General features: G+C 33.9%; 1 protein-coding gene across 5 annotated transcripts; it reads right to left on the reverse strand.

Moving 5' to 3' along the window:
* Nucleotides 1-34: 34 nt before the first annotated feature.
* Chsy (Chondroitin sulfate synthase) lies at nt 35-20,514 on the reverse strand. 5 transcript variants are annotated; one of them, XM_070312155.1, is made up of 8 exons: nt 20,252-20,514; nt 19,598-19,928; nt 14,446-14,542; nt 12,519-13,500; nt 6,646-6,786; nt 6,202-6,382; nt 2,992-3,348; nt 35-1,767 (listed from the first exon to the last, which is right to left on the reverse strand). In XM_070312155.1, the coding sequence occupies exons 4-8, from the start codon at nt 13,329-13,331 to the stop codon at nt 812-814; spliced, it is 2,448 nt and encodes an 815-aa protein (XP_070168256.1). In that variant the 5' UTR covers nt 13,332-13,500; nt 14,446-14,542; nt 19,598-19,928; nt 20,252-20,514; the 3' UTR covers nt 35-811. The 5 variants fall into 5 exon arrangements, with proteins under 5 accessions (XP_070168256.1, XP_070168255.1, XP_070168258.1 ...); XM_070312154.1 differs by having other exon boundaries at nt 20,135-20,514; XM_070312157.1 differs by lacking the exon at nt 20,252-20,514 and adding an exon at nt 19,997-20,010 and having other exon boundaries at nt 19,598-19,890.
* Nucleotides 20,515-21,999: the final 1,485 nt, after the last annotated feature.

Below are 21,999 nucleotides of genomic sequence, written 5' to 3' on the forward strand. Positions count from 1 at the left end.
TTTACATGAATATATAAAATACAGCACAATGACAATTCAAAGTATCTACATTTACAGATTAATAATAATAACATAAATTTACGAAAAAAAAAAATGTAAAAGGCACAATAATATCACATTTATTTATAATATTTAAGCTTACTTTCTAAGCTGATGATTTTATAAAATGTGTGTACGATTACGTTCGATTCCTATAAAAGTATTGGCAATTGCAACTATAAAAGTATACGATATCGGTTTATCTTCAGCTTCTCGATAAAAAAAGATCACTTGACGGTAAGAATAATATCGTTTTATATAAACTAACAATAAAAATGGAAAAAATTGTTTTTGCACACATAAAAATCTACTATCATGTCTATAGTGACTTTGGTGATTTTCATTGACTCTTTCAGATCTATTCTTTCCAAAGATCATTGCGCGTAATATCTTTGTATCATAATCAAATGTGTTCGCAATCGAAGCTTTGATACATTATATACATTTTGTCATACAGTGAAACATTAGATTGTATTAATTTTTATTTATTCATCTCGCAGTCTCTATTTACAGCGCTTAAATAATGATGAAATATTCTGGCATCGAAGTTCAGAGCGTCCGACAATCCATTCATCGAGACATTATAATATACCCCATAACTAAAGCCACAAAGCTTCAACAAGAAAAATATTTTTTACCTTCATGGGGTGCATATTATTCACGGATCCATTATAATTTATAGAAAAATTAAACTGTTTTCCAGAACAATATCATTTTCGACAGCCTATTTCACAGATTTTCATTTATCACTTTCGTTTCACAGACTCGTCGATTAACCAGCAGGATTGATCCTCTTTTGTCTCCTCTCATTGGCAAAGCGCAATATGTTCGGATCAGCGTAAATCATACTAGCCAATGTCTCGACTCCGGCATACGTGTCAGTCTTGGATCCAATGCACATGGATAACTGGAGGCTGGAAAGCTCCCGGCTGCATTCTATTTCGTGATACACGTGCACCAGGTGCCTGTCCGCTGCTCTGAAGACATCGAGGTCCGATTTTATAGCCTTTTCAAAGAATTCCACGTCCTCCTTACCCCATCCCTGAATCGAGAGATCCAGACCGCCCAGAGCACGATAATCTCTCTTATACAGAGAAACGATCCCGAAACCGTATTGCCTCCAATGTCCGGAGATCTCGTTTATAGTAAACTTGTCTTGTTTCCCAGCATTGCCGTAGACAACCTTAGGATCATATTGGCTGAAAACAATTGGAAAGTACATTCTCTGGCCTGGTAGAGTGTTCAGCCGTATCCTGTGCAAAGCCGAACTCGTGAACACGATATCCACGTCGATGAACAGCATCAGATCATCGGTTTGTAGTTTTGATGCGCCCAAGTCTAAGGCTCTGGCTCTAGAAAAGTCCCCGGAAATTGGTAGAACCTTTATGCTGGCAGTGCGATATTTGTACTTGAGCTGCTCGATCAGATCTATTGTTTTGTTGAAAGAATTTTCACTTTTGTGCTGGTAGAGCACGACGAGCAGAGACGTCTTCTCATCGCTGGTCAAACAGATATCTTCGTAATTCTGAAGAAACCTTTGAAAGATTTCGTAGCGACCTGATAGAGGTACGATAAAATTGATGGTCTTGCCTCGTACTGAATCTTCTTCTTCTGAGTTGAAATTGAGATTTAGAAAGCCACCGTGAAATAAACCGTGAATAGATTTGTCATCTGATTTCTGACGAGACTGGATCTCGACGCCATTTACTGTCTCGCGTATCTCTAATCCTGCAAGAACATACACTTGTTGATTCGATAAGTATTTAAATACTATTATAATATGTTATTAATTAATTACTATTTTAATATTTATATTTTTATTATAATATTAATATTTATAATAGTTGTTATAATTATTTATAATAATTATTATTAGTTATTACTATTATAATATTTTAATATTTTATTTATAATATTTGTGTCACACGTGAATCAGTATATACGTGTTAGATTATGTAAATTTTAAATTTTAAACAGAATGATTATTCAAATTATAATTCGATAAGTTATCGTTACTTTTTCATTGACCGGATAGAATATAAAAATTTAAATCTTTTATTTTGTATTATTTTAATTTTAATTTTTTAGCCATTTAAACAATATTTCTTTTTGGCTAAAATATCTTTACACATATATTATACAATTTTCTTATTTAATATGAAGTGCAGAAAAATTATCTCACATAAATATAAACGATTGATTTTTCAAATTAGCTAGATGTGTCAGAAACTTACAAAAATATACTTTACAAAAATATTTGTACTTGCGTATATATATATGTACAGGGTATCCCATTTTAATCTCCTCAGGCAAATATCTCAAAAACCAAGCCCGGGAGAGAAAAATGTTTCAGACAAAAGTTGTTTGGTTTCGAGGGGGCCATAAGATGGTACCATTGGTTTGACCTTGAAAAATCATTTAAAGGTCATGTGAAGGTCAACTTTAAAATCTTAAATAAAAACCCCCATTTTTTATTTAGTATTCTTGTAGCTGACATCGAGAGCTTTCCAAAACACTATAATAACATATTTTTTCATTAAGTACTTTTTGAGTTATTTTATATTTTAATCTGACATATTTTGATATAAAAAATTAAATATCTCGTAAAATATATAGTTTTTGAGAATCTTACCGTAATACTTTTATGTACAGAATAATGAGACAAATTAATTAGTGCCAAAAAAAACAAATAATTGTTTTAAAAAATACATTGTAAATAATTTTCTTAAAAACAATTTTTTTTTAAATACTAATTGGCCCCTTCGAAACCAAATAACTTTTGTCTGAAACATTTTTCTCTTCCGGGCTTGGTTTTTGAGATATTTGCCTGAGGAGATTAAAATGGGACACCCTGTATATATATATATATATATAAGATTCTAACGCGTATATATATAATTGCATTAAGAAGCGCGAAAAATCACACAAATATAAAAACGTCGATGAAAGTACCAGTGAAATGTTGATGAAGATAAACGTGTCGTCTGACGGGAAGAGTGACTTTCCTACCCCGGTACTTTCGATAGACTAATAGAAGATCTAATATAGTGTCGGCCCCGTAAGAGTTCACCCTTCTGTATCCATAAAGAGCCGATCGTTCCTCAACAACGCGACCGCGCTGCCGCGAATAAGAATTAATGGAGTCCATGACCTCCCTCGTGATGTCTTCCAGACCCTCTTTGATGTCGCTATGAATACGTCGCCTTGGGTTGGAATCGGTCAAACTGTATTCCAGCCTCGAAAAAAAGTCCCACGGAATCACTTCGTCGCTCGTAGTCGGTTTGAACGAACGTAAACTCGCTGGCACACCTGCGTAAACGAAATTTTATTTAACGAATCGATGAATCCGGTTTTCTTAATTAACATCAATTGTCAAAATTGCATCTCTTAAAAATGCATCGCAAAATAAAGCTTAAAGCTGGTGAATAGATAAAAATTCTTGTAAAAAATGTTCAATGAAAATTATTTAAAATTTATTATACGATAAGTTTCTTTCTAGACTTCGTATTTGAATCTGTCAAATATGAAGTCTAGAAAGAAACTTATCGTATAATAAATTTTAAATAATTATATATCGCTGTGTTTACGCAAATTAAATTATTTACAAAGTTCTTACTTTTTTACTTATAAAAAATATAAAATTATACTAAAGTAATTTTCCATTTCAAAGTATATAAATTTAATTTCACATGATCAATTTTTCTTTTAAGATTTCTTACAAAAATATTTTAAGTTATATTTATGAGATTTAAAATTAAAAAGAGAATTTCATTTTGAAGACAGAAGATGATATATAAATGTCAACTTTATTTTCTATCGATCTTTTTGATATTAAACCGTAGATGCTTTATTAAAATCGCGTTATTTTATACCAAAAATCAAATACGGATATAATAATGTTAAAAAATCGCAAAGAATTAATTAAGAGAAGCAAGTGAAAGTGAATGTAATCTCATCTCAAATCTCAATATTTCTCGAACCGCAAACACAAATGCAATTCCATTGGAACATTATGTTCACCTATTTTCAATCGGTTAATTTAGATTTATGGCAGATTCTTATACAGGTGTCTTAAAAAAATGTTTAGAAAATTTAAGGAGAGATTATACCCTGATCGAAACTAAAAAATAATTTCTCATGAATATGTATCCGGAAAAGTTTTGTTTCAATGATACAGGGTGTTGAAGAAAAAATTAAAAAATGAAGTTTTTTCCAAGTATCTCTTTAAAGTAAGTGTCTCTTTCACTCTGATGTTTCTTTGAAAGGTGCATTCAAAAAACTATTTAATCTTAGTAGAAATTTAATTTCTTAATGCAATGACGTACTTTTACTTAGGGAAAACTAAAATTTTGTTTCTAATTATCTAACTAAAATTTTGTTTCTAACTACACGTAAAAATGGCAACAGTAATATTACCCCAAAATTACCCCAGATTATAACCTTTTAATATATTCTTAAAATTTCAAATTTTCATGTTTTAACGATTATCATTTTCAGAAATAAAGCATTTCCGGACACATGTTTATACGAACATTTTTTTTTATTATGGATTCCTGGCGAATCTCCCCTTAAATTCTTTTAACATCTTTTTAAAACACTCTGTATAAGAGAATTATGTAGGTCAACATGCTAATACGATGACCGCATAAGTCTGCGAAAGATGTAGGACATAGAAATGATTTGAAATAACAATGATAAATCTCTTTCAATCATTTATGTTGCATTGAAACTGTATGCTCATTTTGTGTCCTTATATTATATTTGATTGGCCATCAATTCATATGAGCTAATCTAATTGTAAGAGAGAGAAAGAGAGTAGATTTATTAATAAAAATAAATTTTTTATAAAGACACAATCACAAAGACACACACATTCCTAAGATTCGTTTTAAAGATACAAATATTATTAATAAAAAGATTTAAATATCAATAATAAAAGGATTCAAATATCATTAACAAAAAAATATTAAATTTTTGTTTCTGTGAATTTTCTGTGAATAAAACAGGAGTTAATTTCCAATTCTTGAAATATTTTCTTACTTTTATCATTTTCTTTTGCCAACATTGCCATAACATAACAGTATAATATTTTTGAATATCAAACAAAAAAATTATTCTAACACTTCTTTTTAAAAAGTACCAGCAATTTTTTTGAAAAATTAAGATAAAGATATGTATAAATACATGTACATGTATTAAACTACAAAAAATACAGAAAATAGAATTTAATAGTTGTAAAGCGTATCCTTGATTTCAAAGATAATGAATTCGCAAGATATACATCGTAAGATACATAAATTCAGTCTGAGATTTACAATCCATGTATTGTGGGGTTATTCTATAGCAGAAACAAAAACAAAATATGCTGAAATGTAACACGTGGAGATGTAACGCGATGATAAATACAAAGTTATGCATCGCGATCTTCTCTCGTCTCTCCGCAAGATTGCATATCCGGTTTCAAATAGGTTTATAATACCTTCGTCCCTCTCTCTCTCTCTCTCTCTCTCTCCCGGAATATGATTTGATGCGGTGTCCCGTAGTATAGTGTATAGTTACCCATACACGCGCAGTAAATGCGGAAATTATAAATTTAATAGCGATATGCAGTAAAAGTTAGATGAGATGAAAAAGTGCGCGGGTCATATTATCGTTCTCAAGATATCTCATGCTTCGAAAAATCGCAGAAATGTTAATAGAGCGAAAATAATGATTTAAACATTTTGCAAAATTATGTAACATAAACGTCGCAATTACACAAAATTTATGAGATAAACCATTGTTATTTTTTAGTCATATGTTTGTAAATTCGTTAATGTTTACAAGTTTACAATCTGAAAATAATCAGTGAACGTATCTAAAAGAAGACAAATAAGAGGGTTTTTTTTTGTTTTTGTTTTTTTTTGGATTGCAAAGCTTCGCTTTTTTTGTACTACTACAAAACTATATAATATTAATTGATTTAAGATGCAAAAATTTTATAATCCATGAATATTTTTATAATCTAGAAGGTAAGACTTTTTAGCTGTTTAATATGTGTGACTCGCGGTATAAGTTCTATCCTTTCTGCTTTTATAAGCTGTATAATATACATATAGATGCATACACGACGTACAGCTCGGCTTTTATAGCCGGCTTGCGATAGCGGAAGCGAGAAATCACCTAGTATGTCCGTGTCGCCGGGGTAATCTTCGGAATTAGGATCAACCGGAAAAAGACGTAAACCATCCGCTATTTCGTAATTCCTTAAAGTTTCAAGGTTCACTCCCAATTCCTGAGCCATTGTATGAATATCTCTATGCAGATGAATCCTCTCTTGTTGCAGGTCTTGTATTCGAAGTCCCTGCAAAATTTTATCAATTTAATCAATTAACAGAAAACACATATTATGTACACTACATGACGATAATTTGAATATTAACGATACAATCGTAACAGTAACAATCTGAATATCAAAAATACAATTTGAGAGAATCGAGAGCAAAATGATTCTTCTTCGCATCATTCGCAATTTCGCTCGTTACGCATATAACGGTTATCAACAGGTAGCGGCTAGTTTTTCCTGTAATTATAGTGATTATCATAATTATAATACTTGACACTAACCCTTATATAATTGTGCAGCCTGTACATGTGAGGCGGACTTTTCACAGGATGCAAAGTAATGGCACGGTGAACTTCCTTTTTCTTGAGATTTCCGGTAAACGCCTGAGTCCCGCTGCTATTGTGATAAAGGATGGACTGCATCTACGGCAATAAGTAGATTGCGTGAGTGATGAATTTGATAAAATACGATTGTGCCTATTTATTGACGCAGATTAATTATTTTTATTTTTTTTTATGGCAATTATTACCCATACAGCACAGAACATTGCAGCAACATTGCAACAACATTGCAACATTGTAGCAACATTGCGGCAATGTTGCAATGTTGCTGCAATATTGCTGCAATGTTCTGTGCTGTATGGGTAAAGTCAACCCATACAGCACAGAACATTGCAATTACATTGCAGTAATATTGTTGAGACATTATTGGAACATATAATTGTAATATTTTACGAGAATGTTACAGCAACATTTCAAAAACATTACAAAAAACAGTTTTCGGTAATCGCTAGTTCGTTTGTTTACCGCTACGCGGCGTGCGTTGCGTTATCTATGCCGCATTTAAGTTTCAGTCATGATGATTACATAAAGTTTGCAAAGAGCGGCTAATAAGATTAAATATATAACTATTTTAATCAGTTTAATTTATCCGATACAATCCCAACACAGGGAATTCAGATATTGAACTGATTGTTCAGTAATCGGATACATAAATATCCAAAAAAGTTAAAATTATTCGTTAATTGTCTACTTAAGATGTAAAATAGAGTCTAATATCTATAAATCTATATAAGTAAAATTTTAACTTTAATGAATGAAATTATTTAATCGCTACTATTTTCTTAAACTTGTAAATTATTTATAAAATAGCGACGTTAACTAGATAACAGGAAATTGTTAAATAGTTTCCATTCCTATATAAAACCAAAAATTTAATAATAATTTTTTAATATGCACACAATATTTCAGATTTTAATAAATAAACTTCGAGAATATATAAAGACATCCAAGAGAGAAAAAACTCGTAATTGCGTAAATTCACAATCTTTTTTTTTTATTTCTCTTGGATGTCTTTATATGTTCTCAAAGTTTATCTATCAAATTTAAAGCGTTCTGCATATTTGTAGCAACGCATTTCAATATTACAAATACATTGCAGCGCAACATTACTGTAATATTATATTGTAATATTTCTAAGGGCGGACATTTCAACGTTGCCGCAGACTTGCAGTAACATTGCAGAAACATTTCGCAATTCCCATGCAATATTACAATGTTTCAATGCAAGGTCTATGCAACGTTTCTGCAATCTTTCGGTGCTGTATGGGAATGTATCTTTATATTAAAAAAATCAAGTCAAAAATATTATCTGATTTTTATCTACAACTTCACAAATCATGTTTCGCAATTTTTCCATATTTTTAAAATTTACATAAATTCAATAAATAAATAACTATAGAAAGACTTCTTAAATAGCTAATTAAATTCGCACGGACAAGGTCTTTTGTGCCAAAACTTGTACGGTCTCTCTTATCCGATATAGTTCTCGATCGACACGCTGGCCGAAACTAATTTAAGAACGACAAATTACTCGATTGAATCGCGTTCTCGCTTAATCATCGTGACAATGGTATCGCGTCTGTCGATTCCGTGCGAGACGGTTGTATTAGTCCGTCTCTCCCGAATGTCTGAATGCACGCACAAGCGAGCCTTGGCAAATGGCAATTAGCACAAACAGAAGCGAAGTTAAAGTACGAACTTCCTGCCTGTGTGTGCAATCTATACAATAATTACTATCAAGAACGTTCGTTATTGCGTGTGCGATGTCTCGCCCGAAATGTCGAACCCGCGAAGCGTGTTAATCAGCCCGATACTAGGTGTGGTGGTTTCTTGTTTCATAGAATTACGTCGGCGGTTCTTGAATTAACGACAAGCATCTTTCTTAACGCTTGGCTCCAATAGTTATTGCGATGTAAAAAAAATTCTTGTGCTTTAATCCCCCATCCCTGAAATATGAATTTTTTTTTTTTCAAATTTTCAGGTTACAGGTTAAAAAATTATTGAAAAAACTCGAAATGTAATAGTTAAAAATTTTTGAGATTTTTTTTCGACGATGTGTATTTTTACTGATTTTTTTGATATCAAAAATTTATTTTTATTTTTATTAAATTTATTTTTATTTAATCTAATTATGTACATATATTTTTCGTATATTTACGTACATTTGTATATTTTAACACAACAAATATATTTTTTATATAAATGCAAATCGACATTAAATCTTTTCAAGTTACTTGTGAATCTTCTATATACGTATATTTCCGGTAAATCATGATTCCATGAACAGAATAATGCTTCTTTTAAGATACGCATGTTTTATGAATTTATTTCATGGAATACCGTGAAAGTGATTTAATAAGAATTAGATTACTGATTCAATATTTCATTGAACCTTCGCTATCGCTACTAAAGACCCCTAATTTCGCGGAATTAACGTCGCAGCGCTTTGTTGATCTTTCCGACGTCCTCAATTAGACGCGGTAACAAAGGCATTGCCAAGATCGTAAATCCCTTATTGAATCTCGTGCACGCTTCGATCAATCAATCGCGGCGCGCGTTAAACGGGCAAAAATTGCCAACGTGCAAACATAGCGATAGCTATGTAGGCGTAGCTTGCATGTCGCATACACGGACTGATTGTTAAGTGTTTCGACCTTACGTCGAGTGTCAAGATGGGAACGAATAGTTCTCCAGGCAGTAGGTTAGCAGGCTACGATTTGTTCGGATCTTAACGAGTAACATCCTCATCTCCGTGCACTTTACCTTTCGTCCGTCGTAATATCACTACAACGCGTATCATATCGAGATGCACCCACGCACGCGCATAGGCAATCATATTCCATATTGCGCTCGTAGCGATAGAACCAATACTATCGCGTTTATCTTTTTATAAATGTATTATATTAAATACATATTCATGACTCTTTGCGTATCTGTTTGCATAGATTCCTTCAAATCTTATTCGTATATCTTTCGGTATCAGTTTGCAATTTTGAAAGAGATATATCCATTTGGAGAAAGCCAGTGAATATATTCGGCGATTAAATTATTATACAATTTTTCAAAAAATAAATTCAGGGTTGGGAAGTAACGCGTTACTTGTAACGCCATTACCGTTACAGTTACTTTTTTTCGGTAACTGTAAGGGTAATGGCGTTACAAATTTTATTTGCAACGGAAAAAGTAACTTCGTTACATTTTTCGGTAACGAGTAACGAATTTAACAGTTACTTTTATCGTTACTTTTTTCAAATTTTTTGATTTATTTAAGATATTATTCTTGCTATTGTGCGTGATAAAATTTTTATCTTAACCGTAAAGCCGTAAGCAAATCGACCAATTAGCATTCTTATTATGTTGTAATCTCATTTACTACCAGTTCTAAGTACCTTGCAACGAAAATTAGAAAATCTCAATAAATCTGACCTTATAGATTGCCATTCATTAGTTGAAGCTATTCAGCAAGATTTAAATAAAAGGTAACTTATTAATTTGATTAATACATATGTTATTTAATTTTAAATAAGGATTTAATTGAAAAATATTATTTTATTTTAAACTATTGATTCAAAAGTATTAATTTCAATAAAACAAACAATGTCGCTTAATTTACTATATTTGATTTTAGATTTCTTACAATATTTGAAACAAAAGAATTAATAATAGCAGCATGTTTACATCCAAAATTTAAGTTAAACTGGTTAACCGGAGAAAAAAGAAAACGTGCTGAAAATTACTTGGAGGATTTATTGGGAATCCGATCAACTGAAAATTCTTCAAAAGCTGGAAAATCTGACGATCACGATAATTTTTTCATTTTTGAGCAAAAAACGGTGCAAAATGAATCTGAAGAAGATGAATTGCAACGGTTTTTAAAATCAAATAATTGTAATATAGAAATGTTAAACGACTATCCAAAACTTAAAAAACTTTTTATTAAATATAATACAGCTCTACCAAGCAGTGCATCTGTAGAAAGAATGTTTAGCATCGGTGGCTCTGTATTAACACCACAAAGAGGGCATTTGAATGATGATATTATGGAGCAACAAATTTTATTAAAAATTAATAAAGAATTTCGATAAAATTTAATCATTTATTTTGTAGTAAACCTTGAATGAAATCTTGCTTACAATTTTTTAAAAGTTTTTCTTATGCAAAATAATTTATTAGTTTGTATTGTAAAAAAGTAACGGAAATTGTAACGACTCGTTACTTTTTAGTAACTGTAACGGTAACGAGTTACTTTTTAAAATTAGTAACGAGTAACGGTAACGAGTTACTTTTTAGAAAAAATAACGGTAACGGTAACGAGTTACTTTTATAAAGTAACTTTCCCAACCCTGAATAAATTTCATCAATTACGCAGTTTTCGCTTTATCTCGAAATCTGTATCCTCCTGCGGATATTTTCTTTTTTGACGATTCGCGCATCAATTCTATTTGATTATCGCGACATGCGTCTCGAAGGTTCAAGCACTTCGTGGCGCAAATTGTTACTTAAGCGGTACGACCGAGTGTCAAGATGGAGAAGAATGGTCTTGCTCCGGCCACTAGGTTAGCAGGGTACGATTCACTTTTACTTAACGACTAACATCCTCATCTCTGCGTGCATCGTACCTTCCGTACCTAATCCGCCTAATGGCGTACCCGGACTGCATAACGCAGACGTATAGAGTATTTAAACCGGTAAATATACAACACGCTAGGTGTACACCCGTTATGTGAGTATTGCGCTCTGATTCCTGATTATATAACGCATTACGCGAAATCTATAATTTAAACGGTGAAGAAAATTAATTCCTTGGCATAAATATCCTGAGATTACGTGAAGAAAGGCGTGAGAAAATCAATTATCTCAATTAACTATTGCGAAATGAGCGCATTATCGGGGCATCAGCAAATTAGAAAAAAAATTGATTCAATTGCTACTGGCAATTCATTGTGACACATGTCTAATCCGCCGTGCATACGCATTAATCAAGAAATCATTAGGCGTTTCTGCGCGGGTTCCTACACGCGAGAGACGACGAAGAAAGAACGACCAAAATAACTTTAGTATCGCGTGATAATACAACGGACAAAATAGTCACATAAGTTCGTAGAACTCCGAGACTAACAAGATAAGTCCAGATTTGTGATATATATATATATTTATATCCTATTGATTTTTATGAATACAATAGCAGAATTAAATTAATATTGTAAAAAAACATATTTACAGGTTAAATATATCACAGTTACCATCGAGATTTCATTGAAATTACGTTATCATCTAGATCTTGAAAAATAGACGGCATCAGCCAAATATGTGCGAAATCAAGGTGCAATAATGTTTTGGTAATCAACGAGAGATAGCATTCAACATGTACTTTGGCGATAAGATAAAAAGTACACAAATTATCTATCTGCGTATGATATGACGCACTGTGTTCTTAGTAACAAAACGAACGAATCGATAGACTGCGATATACATATATGTTCTTTAATTTATTTTATTTTTATTGACTTATAAATAGTTATGTATTTTTCTAATTCGAAGAGCTTATCTCCCCATCCTTTTATATTTTTGAAAAATGTAACATTTGAGCTATCAAGTGATTTTTTCTCATAATTTTTGAAGATATTTTTTGAGAATATCTTCTTTTGAAAGAGATAAATTCTTCTTATGAAAAACTATTTCTTCATTGTATACTTTATGTATTGCTCTCGTTTGTTTGTAAATAAATATTCTTTTATCTCTGTTACGTCTTATCTGTACACGATCATACTAACGTCGCTTTTCCATACACATCAGAATGGGGAAACGATTACCTCGTAACTCCAAGTACAGGGAATCCCCGCATATTTCTTCACGCATCTGCCTAGCTCGACGTCCTCGTGCGTGGTGTACAAATGGCGCAGGCAGTACTTGATGTGCGGTACGATCCTTCCGAGTGTCTCTCTGGACAGCACCACTCCGGGACCACCCATGCAGAAATTCTCATCGTACTCCAACGACAGCAGCCCGAATTCTTCCGAATTGCCTCTACCGGCTTGTCCGATGTACATCGCCCTTCTCGAATCGACGGATCTCAGCAGCTTCTCCAACCGATCTGTCCTTACATATACATCGTCGTCTGCCCTCAAGAACCACTCGAAGCGATTGCCGAAGTTGTTCCACATGTACTCCAACATCATGAAAGATTTCTTCTGCGGCGGATAAGTGTCATCCACTCGTGGAAGCGGCACCAACGGTAAATCGGGGCAGTTTTCAGGTACCGTCGAGGATTCCGACGAGAAGAAAGCTATCTTGCCGGGCAACTCCTTGCCCCAGGTTTCATAGACAGCCTTGGCTCGCGTATCCAAGTACTTTTGAGCCGTCATCACGCCTACGAACAGGAGACTCGAGGTGGAGCTATTGATTCGTTCGTCGTCATTTAATCTCGGCATGTTTCGAACCGATGCTTTTGGCGGTGATCGTAAACCGGGCATGGAGGTCCAGATGGCGAATTGTTGTTGTTGATTAGAGAGAGTCAGGCGGTAGCTGAGGATCAGAAAACCAAGGATCAGGCCTACGAAGAGGCCCAGAAAGGCGCTGCCCAGTCCACGCCGTTTCCGCATCACTGGGTACGTCACCTCTCCCATTTGCTCTCTTTAGGGGTCCCTGGGTCCTCGGTCGGATTTATCGTTGACATGGCGCCAATGATTACCGATTCACGTATAGTAATTAATCCTGATAGAAAATGTCCTTTAGGCAATCCCATCGTTCCGACCGCTGCTAAAATGGAAGGATTTTCTTCAACATGTAGAGCATCTGTGAATAAAATCCGTTCTACATTATTTCAGATAATAGAATGTAAAAAAAAATGAAATATTTTTTCTGCCAAATTTTTTATATTATTCTTGTTAATCTATTCCCCCTCTCTCTCTCTCTCTCTCTCTCTCTCTCTTTTATGTCAAAGTAATTGCATTTTTATAGCTATATAGTTTCTATGATTTTCTGCATAAATATATTAAAATCCTTTGCATCAATTTGATCAATATAAGTAAATATTGAAATTTTACGCGGAAACAATGACGTGAGAGACATTAACTTGACTTAATTTTCTACATATTTTTATAATTTAATTGCAATTTTATTCATTTATTTATTTTTTTGTATATTAATTTTTTTGTACGTTAATTTATTATTCGGATGAATCGAAGAAGGAATTGAAACGTGCATACTCTTTATGACTCTTAGTTATTAAAATAAATATATGCGCCATAATTATCTCACATTGCCCGTGTCTTAATTCGTTTGATATTTTTAGAAGAATCTTTTATTTATTATTAAAATGTAAGCTTCTTATCGCAAATTATTCTTTATACTTCGAAAACAATGCAGTTACTATAGATTATACATGTGTAATATGTATTATAATTATCATGTACAAGATACAATTATATTTTACTATATTTCATTATAAATTAGTATATCGTTGGAACAGATGGCATACTATGTTGAAAAGAAGAGAAGCAATATGTTTAAACTCTTAAACGAATTCTGCGAAAAATCTCGATTTACGTTTCGTGTTATTCGTAAAGTAAACTTTGGCTGTTTGTACTATACGCCTCTCTTCGCGAAACTGCCTCTTTTAGTCGATTAGTCATTCTCCTTTTACTTAAAAAATTTAATTATTCTCGTTGCATCGACATTGAGTAAGAACCTTGAATTATAATGAACAAATATATATTAACAGATCACAGTAAAACTCACATCAAATTTTTGCTTCAAGTTGAAGATAATCGCCATATCGTGCCAGTGATCTCGTAGAAATTATGCAATCGAAATGTGATAATCTGCCTGCAATAATCTAAAAATACAGGAAATTAAAAATCTTAAAACGTGTCATTGAAAATTAACATTCACGAAGAATTAAATCCAATATATACAGCTATATACGGCTTTGAAAAACGAAGTCGCAAGCATGTTAAGCAACGAAGACTTAAATCGACGTCAGCAATTAATACCCAGTCATTTTTCACCATCAAGCATTATTTGCGACGAACGCTTCATTATAACATCAATCACGACGTCAACAAAAGGGTATATTATTTTTTTATGGTAGCTTGATCTTAGTAAAGTAAAGTCAATTAATACTTAAGATAAGATCCCATATTTTCCGATTATATTAATTCATCATGCTTTACTTATTACAATTATTTACTATATTTTTTTATTCTATATTTTATGCGATTGCAATTATCATGTGATAATTTACAATTATCCATAGAATGCTTATCTCTTTTTAATTTGAACAAAAAATCCTAAGTCTTAATGCAATTATCTGTGTGTCGTACGAAAACGATATAGATTACAGATTCGAGAAAAATATTTCTGCATAATTAGGTATTTAATACCCAGCACTACCCGTGACCTGCGATAACGAAAATGAGAACAAAGCGGGCTCTATGTACATATATATATATCTAGAAAGTCATAAAATATAGCCGGCCAAACTGTGTGTCCAGAAATGAGAACCGGACGCCGTTACAAGACTTTCTTCGGCGAATTAAACGCGCCGGTTCTATTATCTTGACACGATCCAGGAATACGACATTCCGTTTGCGAATCCGCAAATCACTAGCGTATATAAGTATTTTATATTATATCTGTAATTAATAACTGGATTTTTATCAAATATTTTTACTAGATTTTATAATTATATGCATCTTTTTTCTCCCTGTCACTTTAGCCGCATTAGCCGTACCAATGTTTGCGGTCGGAAAAGAAAATATTTAGTGATAAAATATTTTTTCAGGCAAGCAATTTCAGGGTAGGCATTTTTGCGGACGTTTTATTTAAGAAATAACCAAACCTGAAATGATTTTTGCCGCAAAGTTTAAAAGGGACGACGTATTCGTGTTTTTTTTTTTTTTTTAGAATCCTTTCTAAATCGCGCATCTCCACATCGTTATCCCAAATTTATTCTCTTCCAAATTGGCGTAGACAAAGACTCGACTCTTCGGCGAAACCGGTTTTAGGTCAACTAATAAACATACGTGTGCATATCGACAAAGTAGACAAAGTAACTGTGAATAATGAGTTGCTCCTCAACAGTTTTTTTGCAATTCTGTCGAGCCACAAAGGTCGCATGTAAAATCGTCAGTTTCCTCGCAACATTCGTGTCAGCGCGAAAAAATAATTTTAAGAATTTTTTTCGAAACTCTTGAGAGTACGTCAAATTAACATAGGATATATTATGTACACTTTTGTGTAATATTTAATATAACGTGGCGGCAATTTTTCTGACGTGACACGATTGACGAATTCGATGATATTTCAGATATTCCAGGGTCGAGTCTTGAAAAAAATCAAGATAATACTCGAAAAAAATCAAGATAATACTCGAAAAAAATCAAGATAATACTTGCGATGGATAATTGAACTTGTACTGTAATAATACGTACTCTTCGCTAATTCATTATTTATAAGATCGTAACCGCCTATTATCGTCGATTGTTTCCAAGTTACTTTCGCACGCTTGTTTCCGTTCACATATATTACGCAGGAATTATTAGAGAGAGGGACGCGTAAATTGCCCTTAAAAATTCCTTCAAAGGTCAGTTAACTTATGCTCACGTTACGCGCAACGCGGCGAACGATTTAAATTCGCTTTAATCTAACGCTTAATCAACTCGTTTTTCTCGCATATTTATTAAATTATTTACGAATAATAAATTTTAAGTCATCTTACAATTACACTTCTCATTAAAAAAGCACACGACATATTTCTCCTCATTAAACACCGCATGCATATTTCACTCTGAGAATAAAATAATAAGTAGAAGAAAATTATAATTAAGTTGCACAGCTCACATATTTCTCACAAAATAAAAAATTAAAATCTTACACAGAAACGTCACCAACAATATCGCGCGCTCAAAATCACCAAGTGATATCGCAAATATAGGAAAGGCACAAACGATCGGTTGTGGAAAGAAATGCCGAGTATTGATTACAACGCTTCTCTTTCCGCGCTTCTTCCGGTATTACAAGGAGAGAAAAACATGCTGGTCAGATGCGAGAACCGTTATGATAAAAAATCACGCTCCGTCGTCGAAGAGAAGCTGCGGAGTAGCTGTAGATGCGGTAATCGCGATTTACACACTCGACCCCCTCAAATCCACGAAATCCCGGTGTTCGTCCCGTTAAAGGATACGCTCCGGAGTGACGTGCACGAACGAACTCGAGTAGAGGAACGTAAGAAAGGCGGGAGAACCGGTTTGACCCGAAAGTCAGAGTCGAAGAGCGCCGCTAGATCGTGCGTTTCGGAGCACGCGGCGTCTAGCTGATTACAAAACGAGGAAGCGATGGTACATCGTGTGTATTTTAGGTCAAGGTGGCCCTTTAAAATGGAAATTGCCAGCATAACGAATGCCACATGAAGACGAAAGAGCGTGATCGGCAAAGGAAACGGTAAAACGACAATCGCTGAAACAGTTTGATCGATAGTTACTCCGAAATTCACACATTGATCGTATTTTAATATTTAATTATATTAGGTGTACAACTTTGCTTCCGCCGTTTTTTTTTTTCCAAAATTCGAGGCTTTATTGTAAAAAAACTGGTTATTGCTTGTTGAGTCACTCCCAATGATCGTACCAATTCTTTTTGACTTTGACTCGAGTCTTCATTAAGTAATGCCTCCAATTCTGCATCTTCGAAAACCTTCTTCTCTCTTCCACCGCTATGCCGGTCTTCGACGTGAACATCACCGTTCTTGAAGCGTTGAAACCACTCACGACACGTTCTTTCGCTAATAGCGGCTTCACCATAAGTATTTGAGAGCATTCGATGAGCCTCAGCCACAGATTTCTTCATATTGAAGCAGAAAATTAAAACCTCCCGCAAATGACGAGAATTTGGCTCGTAAACTGACATTTTCAATCGTGAATAACTTTATGACGCAGACACAAATCGACTAATGTTTCTATGGGGTTATGTTGACAGATGCCCAAGTTTATTGCGTGACGTCTATGATCTATTTATTTCGACCACTACTTACCGCTAAAGCCATCTATAGGAAAACGGCGGAAGCAAAGTTGTACGCCTAATATAAGAAGATTAATACTTTATATATTTAAAATATATTTAATCATACGCGAAAAATATCAAAATTTCTGTTCCATTAACAGATTGAGAAATTAAGAAATGAGAGCAAGGAATTTCGTCAATTTTTTGTGGTGCTCATGAAGATTTCTCGTCACCAAGTGAATCTGCGTTTGTTAAGTTTTGCAGCTGTAGATATTTTTTTTATGGTTATGTAAGGATGAATCAAAGATAAATAATTATTTTCAGTTTTTATAAATGCCGATAGCTTGGTAAAAGTAGTGAAATAAGTTATATGACAAAATTAATCTTAAAGAGAAATTTTTTTCACTCTACAGTTACCTCAAATTAATTTTTTCTTATTCAAAATTAAATTTTATTATTTATATGTTTTGGAGCTCTATATACAATTATAAACTCATATAAATACTAATTTTGACATTAATTAATTTCAGGGGAATTACAAAAATTATGAAATAAAATTAGCATCGCGTATTAATACAACTGTATCAGTTTTAAATATATCTGTCTCGTAAAAAGTAACAGTAAACTGAAAAGAAATTTCGCTTTTCGTCGTCCTTTTTGCAAATATTTCTAAAAATGCGTCCATAAAAAACGGTAATCCGCACATCATGTGATATGGAAGATATATTGAGAGATCATGTTCCACGCATATGTTCCAGCTTTCGCGAAAGCGATTGGTCGCAACAAAACGACCGAGGGTCTGGAGACGCGTCGCGGTTAGTCAGCCGCGAAAACCGTCGGTTTACATTAACGACGATGATGATTACACGCCCTTCAGATCGAGCCGCCGAGTAGTCGTTCCCGAGAGAGGAGTCTTCTTCGCTAATTGTTCCCACAGACGACGGGACGCAGAATTGTTCGTCGGCTGACCGCAGATGACGGGTACGACCAGATTGTCGCGGTCATGACGCGGAATCGAATAGACGGGAGGGGAAGATCCGATCCCGACCGGTGAGCTGGACGATCGAAGAGAAGAAGTCATCGACTCTTCGTCAAACGACTTTATTTCTCATGCTTTAGCACATCGGATTCTCGTGGGAACACCACCAAATAAACTCACCGAATTTAATCTTATCGTGCGCGCGTTCAAGTTTAAGTGGATTTTCTCGAATGACGTTCGGGACGTCGTTTTTATCCGGAACATATTTTCCCCAGTGACTTGAGATGTGCGATATGTGAGCTTGACTCGAACTTCAAACTTTATGTAATTTTAATTCTAAGATTTCTTCCAATTTTAAAGTGAAGGATATCTTAGCGAATGAAGAAATAGAATATCTATGGACTACCTTGGAATCGTTGAAGAAATCATACAATAGCTTAGTTTAATGACACAATATAACATTTAATATTTTTAATCATACATAATAATATTCGTATATCATCTTATTGTTTTATGAACAGTTTATCTATTGAGCGATATGGACGAAAAAATAATACAAAACTTGATCTCCGAAGCTTTGTCGAAAATTTCTAATTTGCAATCAATCAAGTGAATATTTCGTGTTTCTTCTCCTTGTTATGAGAAAGTGTACAAAAAATTAAGAATAATCAATTTGATATTTATTAGAATTAGAATTAAGAATTTGAGAAGAAAAGAGAAGGGGTACATTAGTTCTTACTTACTGCTTATAAAAATTATTGAAGATATACGTACATTATTTATGTAAATTCCATTTTCTTAAAAAGATACAGTAAGCTTATTTTCTACATTCAATCGTCATCCTCGCGTTTCCATGAAATATATATGTGCGTGATCAGAGGCAAAAACGAATCTTTGTTTCCAAGAACTTACTTTTTTAGAACATCACCAAATGTTCTTTTCGTCAATGCCACCCACATCGTTTCCGTTCGCGCACGTGGTGCTGTCGCCTTTCACGACGAAAAACGTCGCGCGCGCGTTATACCTCGCTCCAGCAACCACAAACCATCAGGAACCACAAAATAGAATCCACACGAATTCACTAACGGACGACACAATCCAGAGTTTTGACAGTCTCCTCTTTTCTCACCATCCGGTTTATTGTTGATTATTTTTTTTATTTTTTTATAATTCAATAATTCAGTTTTAATCGGCACGACTTACCGCTGCTTTAAGATTTAAATAAAGAGAAAGAGAAGTGTTTCTAAAAAATTGTATAAAAGAAAAGAAAATGTTGCATCGTTTCGCCAAAAAAAAAAAAAAAAGAACAACTTTTTTATCCTTTCTTTATATCAGGAACACGATGAAAATTTTTAATAAATAAAAAAAGCCACTAAAAAAGAAACATATTTTATTTACATATTATAAAAGAGAAACAATAATTGTGATAAGAATGTATCATAGTAATACCATCGTTTTCTTCTTAATTATTAAATTTCCAGAATTTCCTGTCACATCTTGAATTGACGAACGCGACGCGATCGGAGTATCGGAATAATATTTATATTAATCCGCGGAGAAACTTACGGAGATGCGGCGGCTGTAAAGTACCCTCGCCCACGCCGGAAATATACGATCCGATTAAAAACCGGCGCGGAAGCAAGCAGCGGCGGCCACGACCGCTTTTCAAATCGGGCCGAGACGCGTGTTGCGAGCAGCAGGATGCCACCGCCGCGACTGAGAGGGACCAGAACCGGCAGCTACGGCAAGGCGGACGGAGCGAGCGTGGAGGAGCCCCAGACCGGGTGAACCGATTTGATGGGTCGAACCCGGTCGAAGCCGAGGAGCTTCTCGACCGATGGGACGAGACTGACTCCCTCCTCTCCAAACTGCTTTGTATCTCGGCCTGATGATAATGTGTTGTTTGCAACCCGTCGCGAAAGCCGCTCCCCATACAGCACTAAAAGCTTGCAACAACATTGCTGTAATATTGCAATATTGCATATTGTAGTTTAATGTTGCAGAAATATTACAAAGACATTATTTTTTACAATATAACTTTAGTAATGTTACAGCAACATTCCCAAAATATTCCAAAGAAAGTATTCGATAATCGCTAGTTCATTCGTTTACCGCTATGCGGCGCATATTGCGCTATCTATTCCGCATTTAATTTTTAGTCACGATGATTATATGAAGTTTACAAAGAGCGGCTAATAAGATTAAAGATATAATAACTATTTTTATTAGTTTAAATTGTATGATATATAACTCCAACACAGGGGACTCAGACATTGGACTAAGAATTCTTTTAATAGTTTCCATTCTTACATAAAATCAAAAATTTGATAATAATTTTTGATTTTATATAAGAATGGACAAACATGCAAAAGATACTTCAGATTTTAATAAATAAATTTTGAGATTATATGAAGACAAGAGAGATGTGAAAAAACTTGTTCTATGCGTAAATCCACCACAATCTTTTTGCATATCTGAATATTTCGGATACAAAAAGATTGTGAATTTACAAAATTGCAAATTGAGTTTTCTCTTATTTCTCTTAGATATTCTCTGTCACTGAAGGAAGTCGAATGTGTACCGAAAAATTTACAATTTATAATTTCGTTATTATTATAATACAGAAAATCTATATACACACTAAATCCTGATTCTTACATGCCTAATTTCTTATTATTTTTTTCATATGTTAAAGATACAATATTATGTCGATAAATATACGTAAAGCAATATTGCAAATATATTATATTGCTATGTTGCTGCAATATTATATTGCAATATTTCTGTAGGCGGACATTTTACTGTTGCTGCAATATCATAACAACGTTGCAGCAACATTTCGTAATGTTTCTGCAATGTTGCAATCTTGCAGAAAAATGTTGCTGCAATGTTGTTGCAATCTTGCGGTGCTGTATGGGTCCTGACCTGAGCTCGACAATGTTGGACAGGCCCGTCGAATCTCCCTTCGGCTCTTTTTCCGATTGCATTCCCAGTTGTTGCCGAAATTCCACTAGCCTTTGAAACACATCACCCGGTGCATCCAGGGTGTACGCTTCGGAGCAGCGTAGAATGATGAGGATGCCGGATATTTCGCGCGCATCGGCTGACAATTGAAGAAACGTTTGCGATTTTTCCAAGTGTCATGCCAAGATTCAAATATTCTCGAATATTTTTTCCGCGCGTATTCGGAGTTTATTTCTCTTTAGCGAAATTGTCGGAAGGAAGATTGTCATTCTTCACTCATATTCCAATTTTAGCATCCGGTATTTTAGCAATTAGTATCAAGTTAAAATTCTGGTAAAAGTCTACTTTAG

Source organism: Polyergus mexicanus, unplaced genomic scaffold, assembly GCF_030449975.1.
Source record: "Polyergus mexicanus isolate NDT 795.1 unplaced genomic scaffold, iyPolMexi1.0 SCAF_21, whole genome shotgun sequence".
NCBI classification, from domain to species: Eukaryota; Metazoa; Arthropoda; class Insecta; order Hymenoptera; family Formicidae; genus Polyergus; species Polyergus mexicanus.

What these genes read in the sequence shown, in the direction of transcription:
- Chsy (XM_070312159.1), bottom strand. Translation starts at nt 13,331, where the DNA reads ATGGGAGAGGTGACGTACCCAGTGATGCGGAAACGGCGTGGACTGGGC. An exon ending in CGGCGACACGGACATACTAG is followed by an intron (nt 3,349 to 6,201) that starts GTGATTTCTCGC and finishes TCGTTTACGCAG; the next exon opens with GTGTGCCAGCGAGTTTACGT. An exon ending in TCTTCATCAACATTTCACTG is followed by an intron (nt 1,768 to 2,991) that starts GTACTTTCATCG and finishes ATGTTCTTGCAG; the next exon opens with GATTAGAGATACGCGAGACA.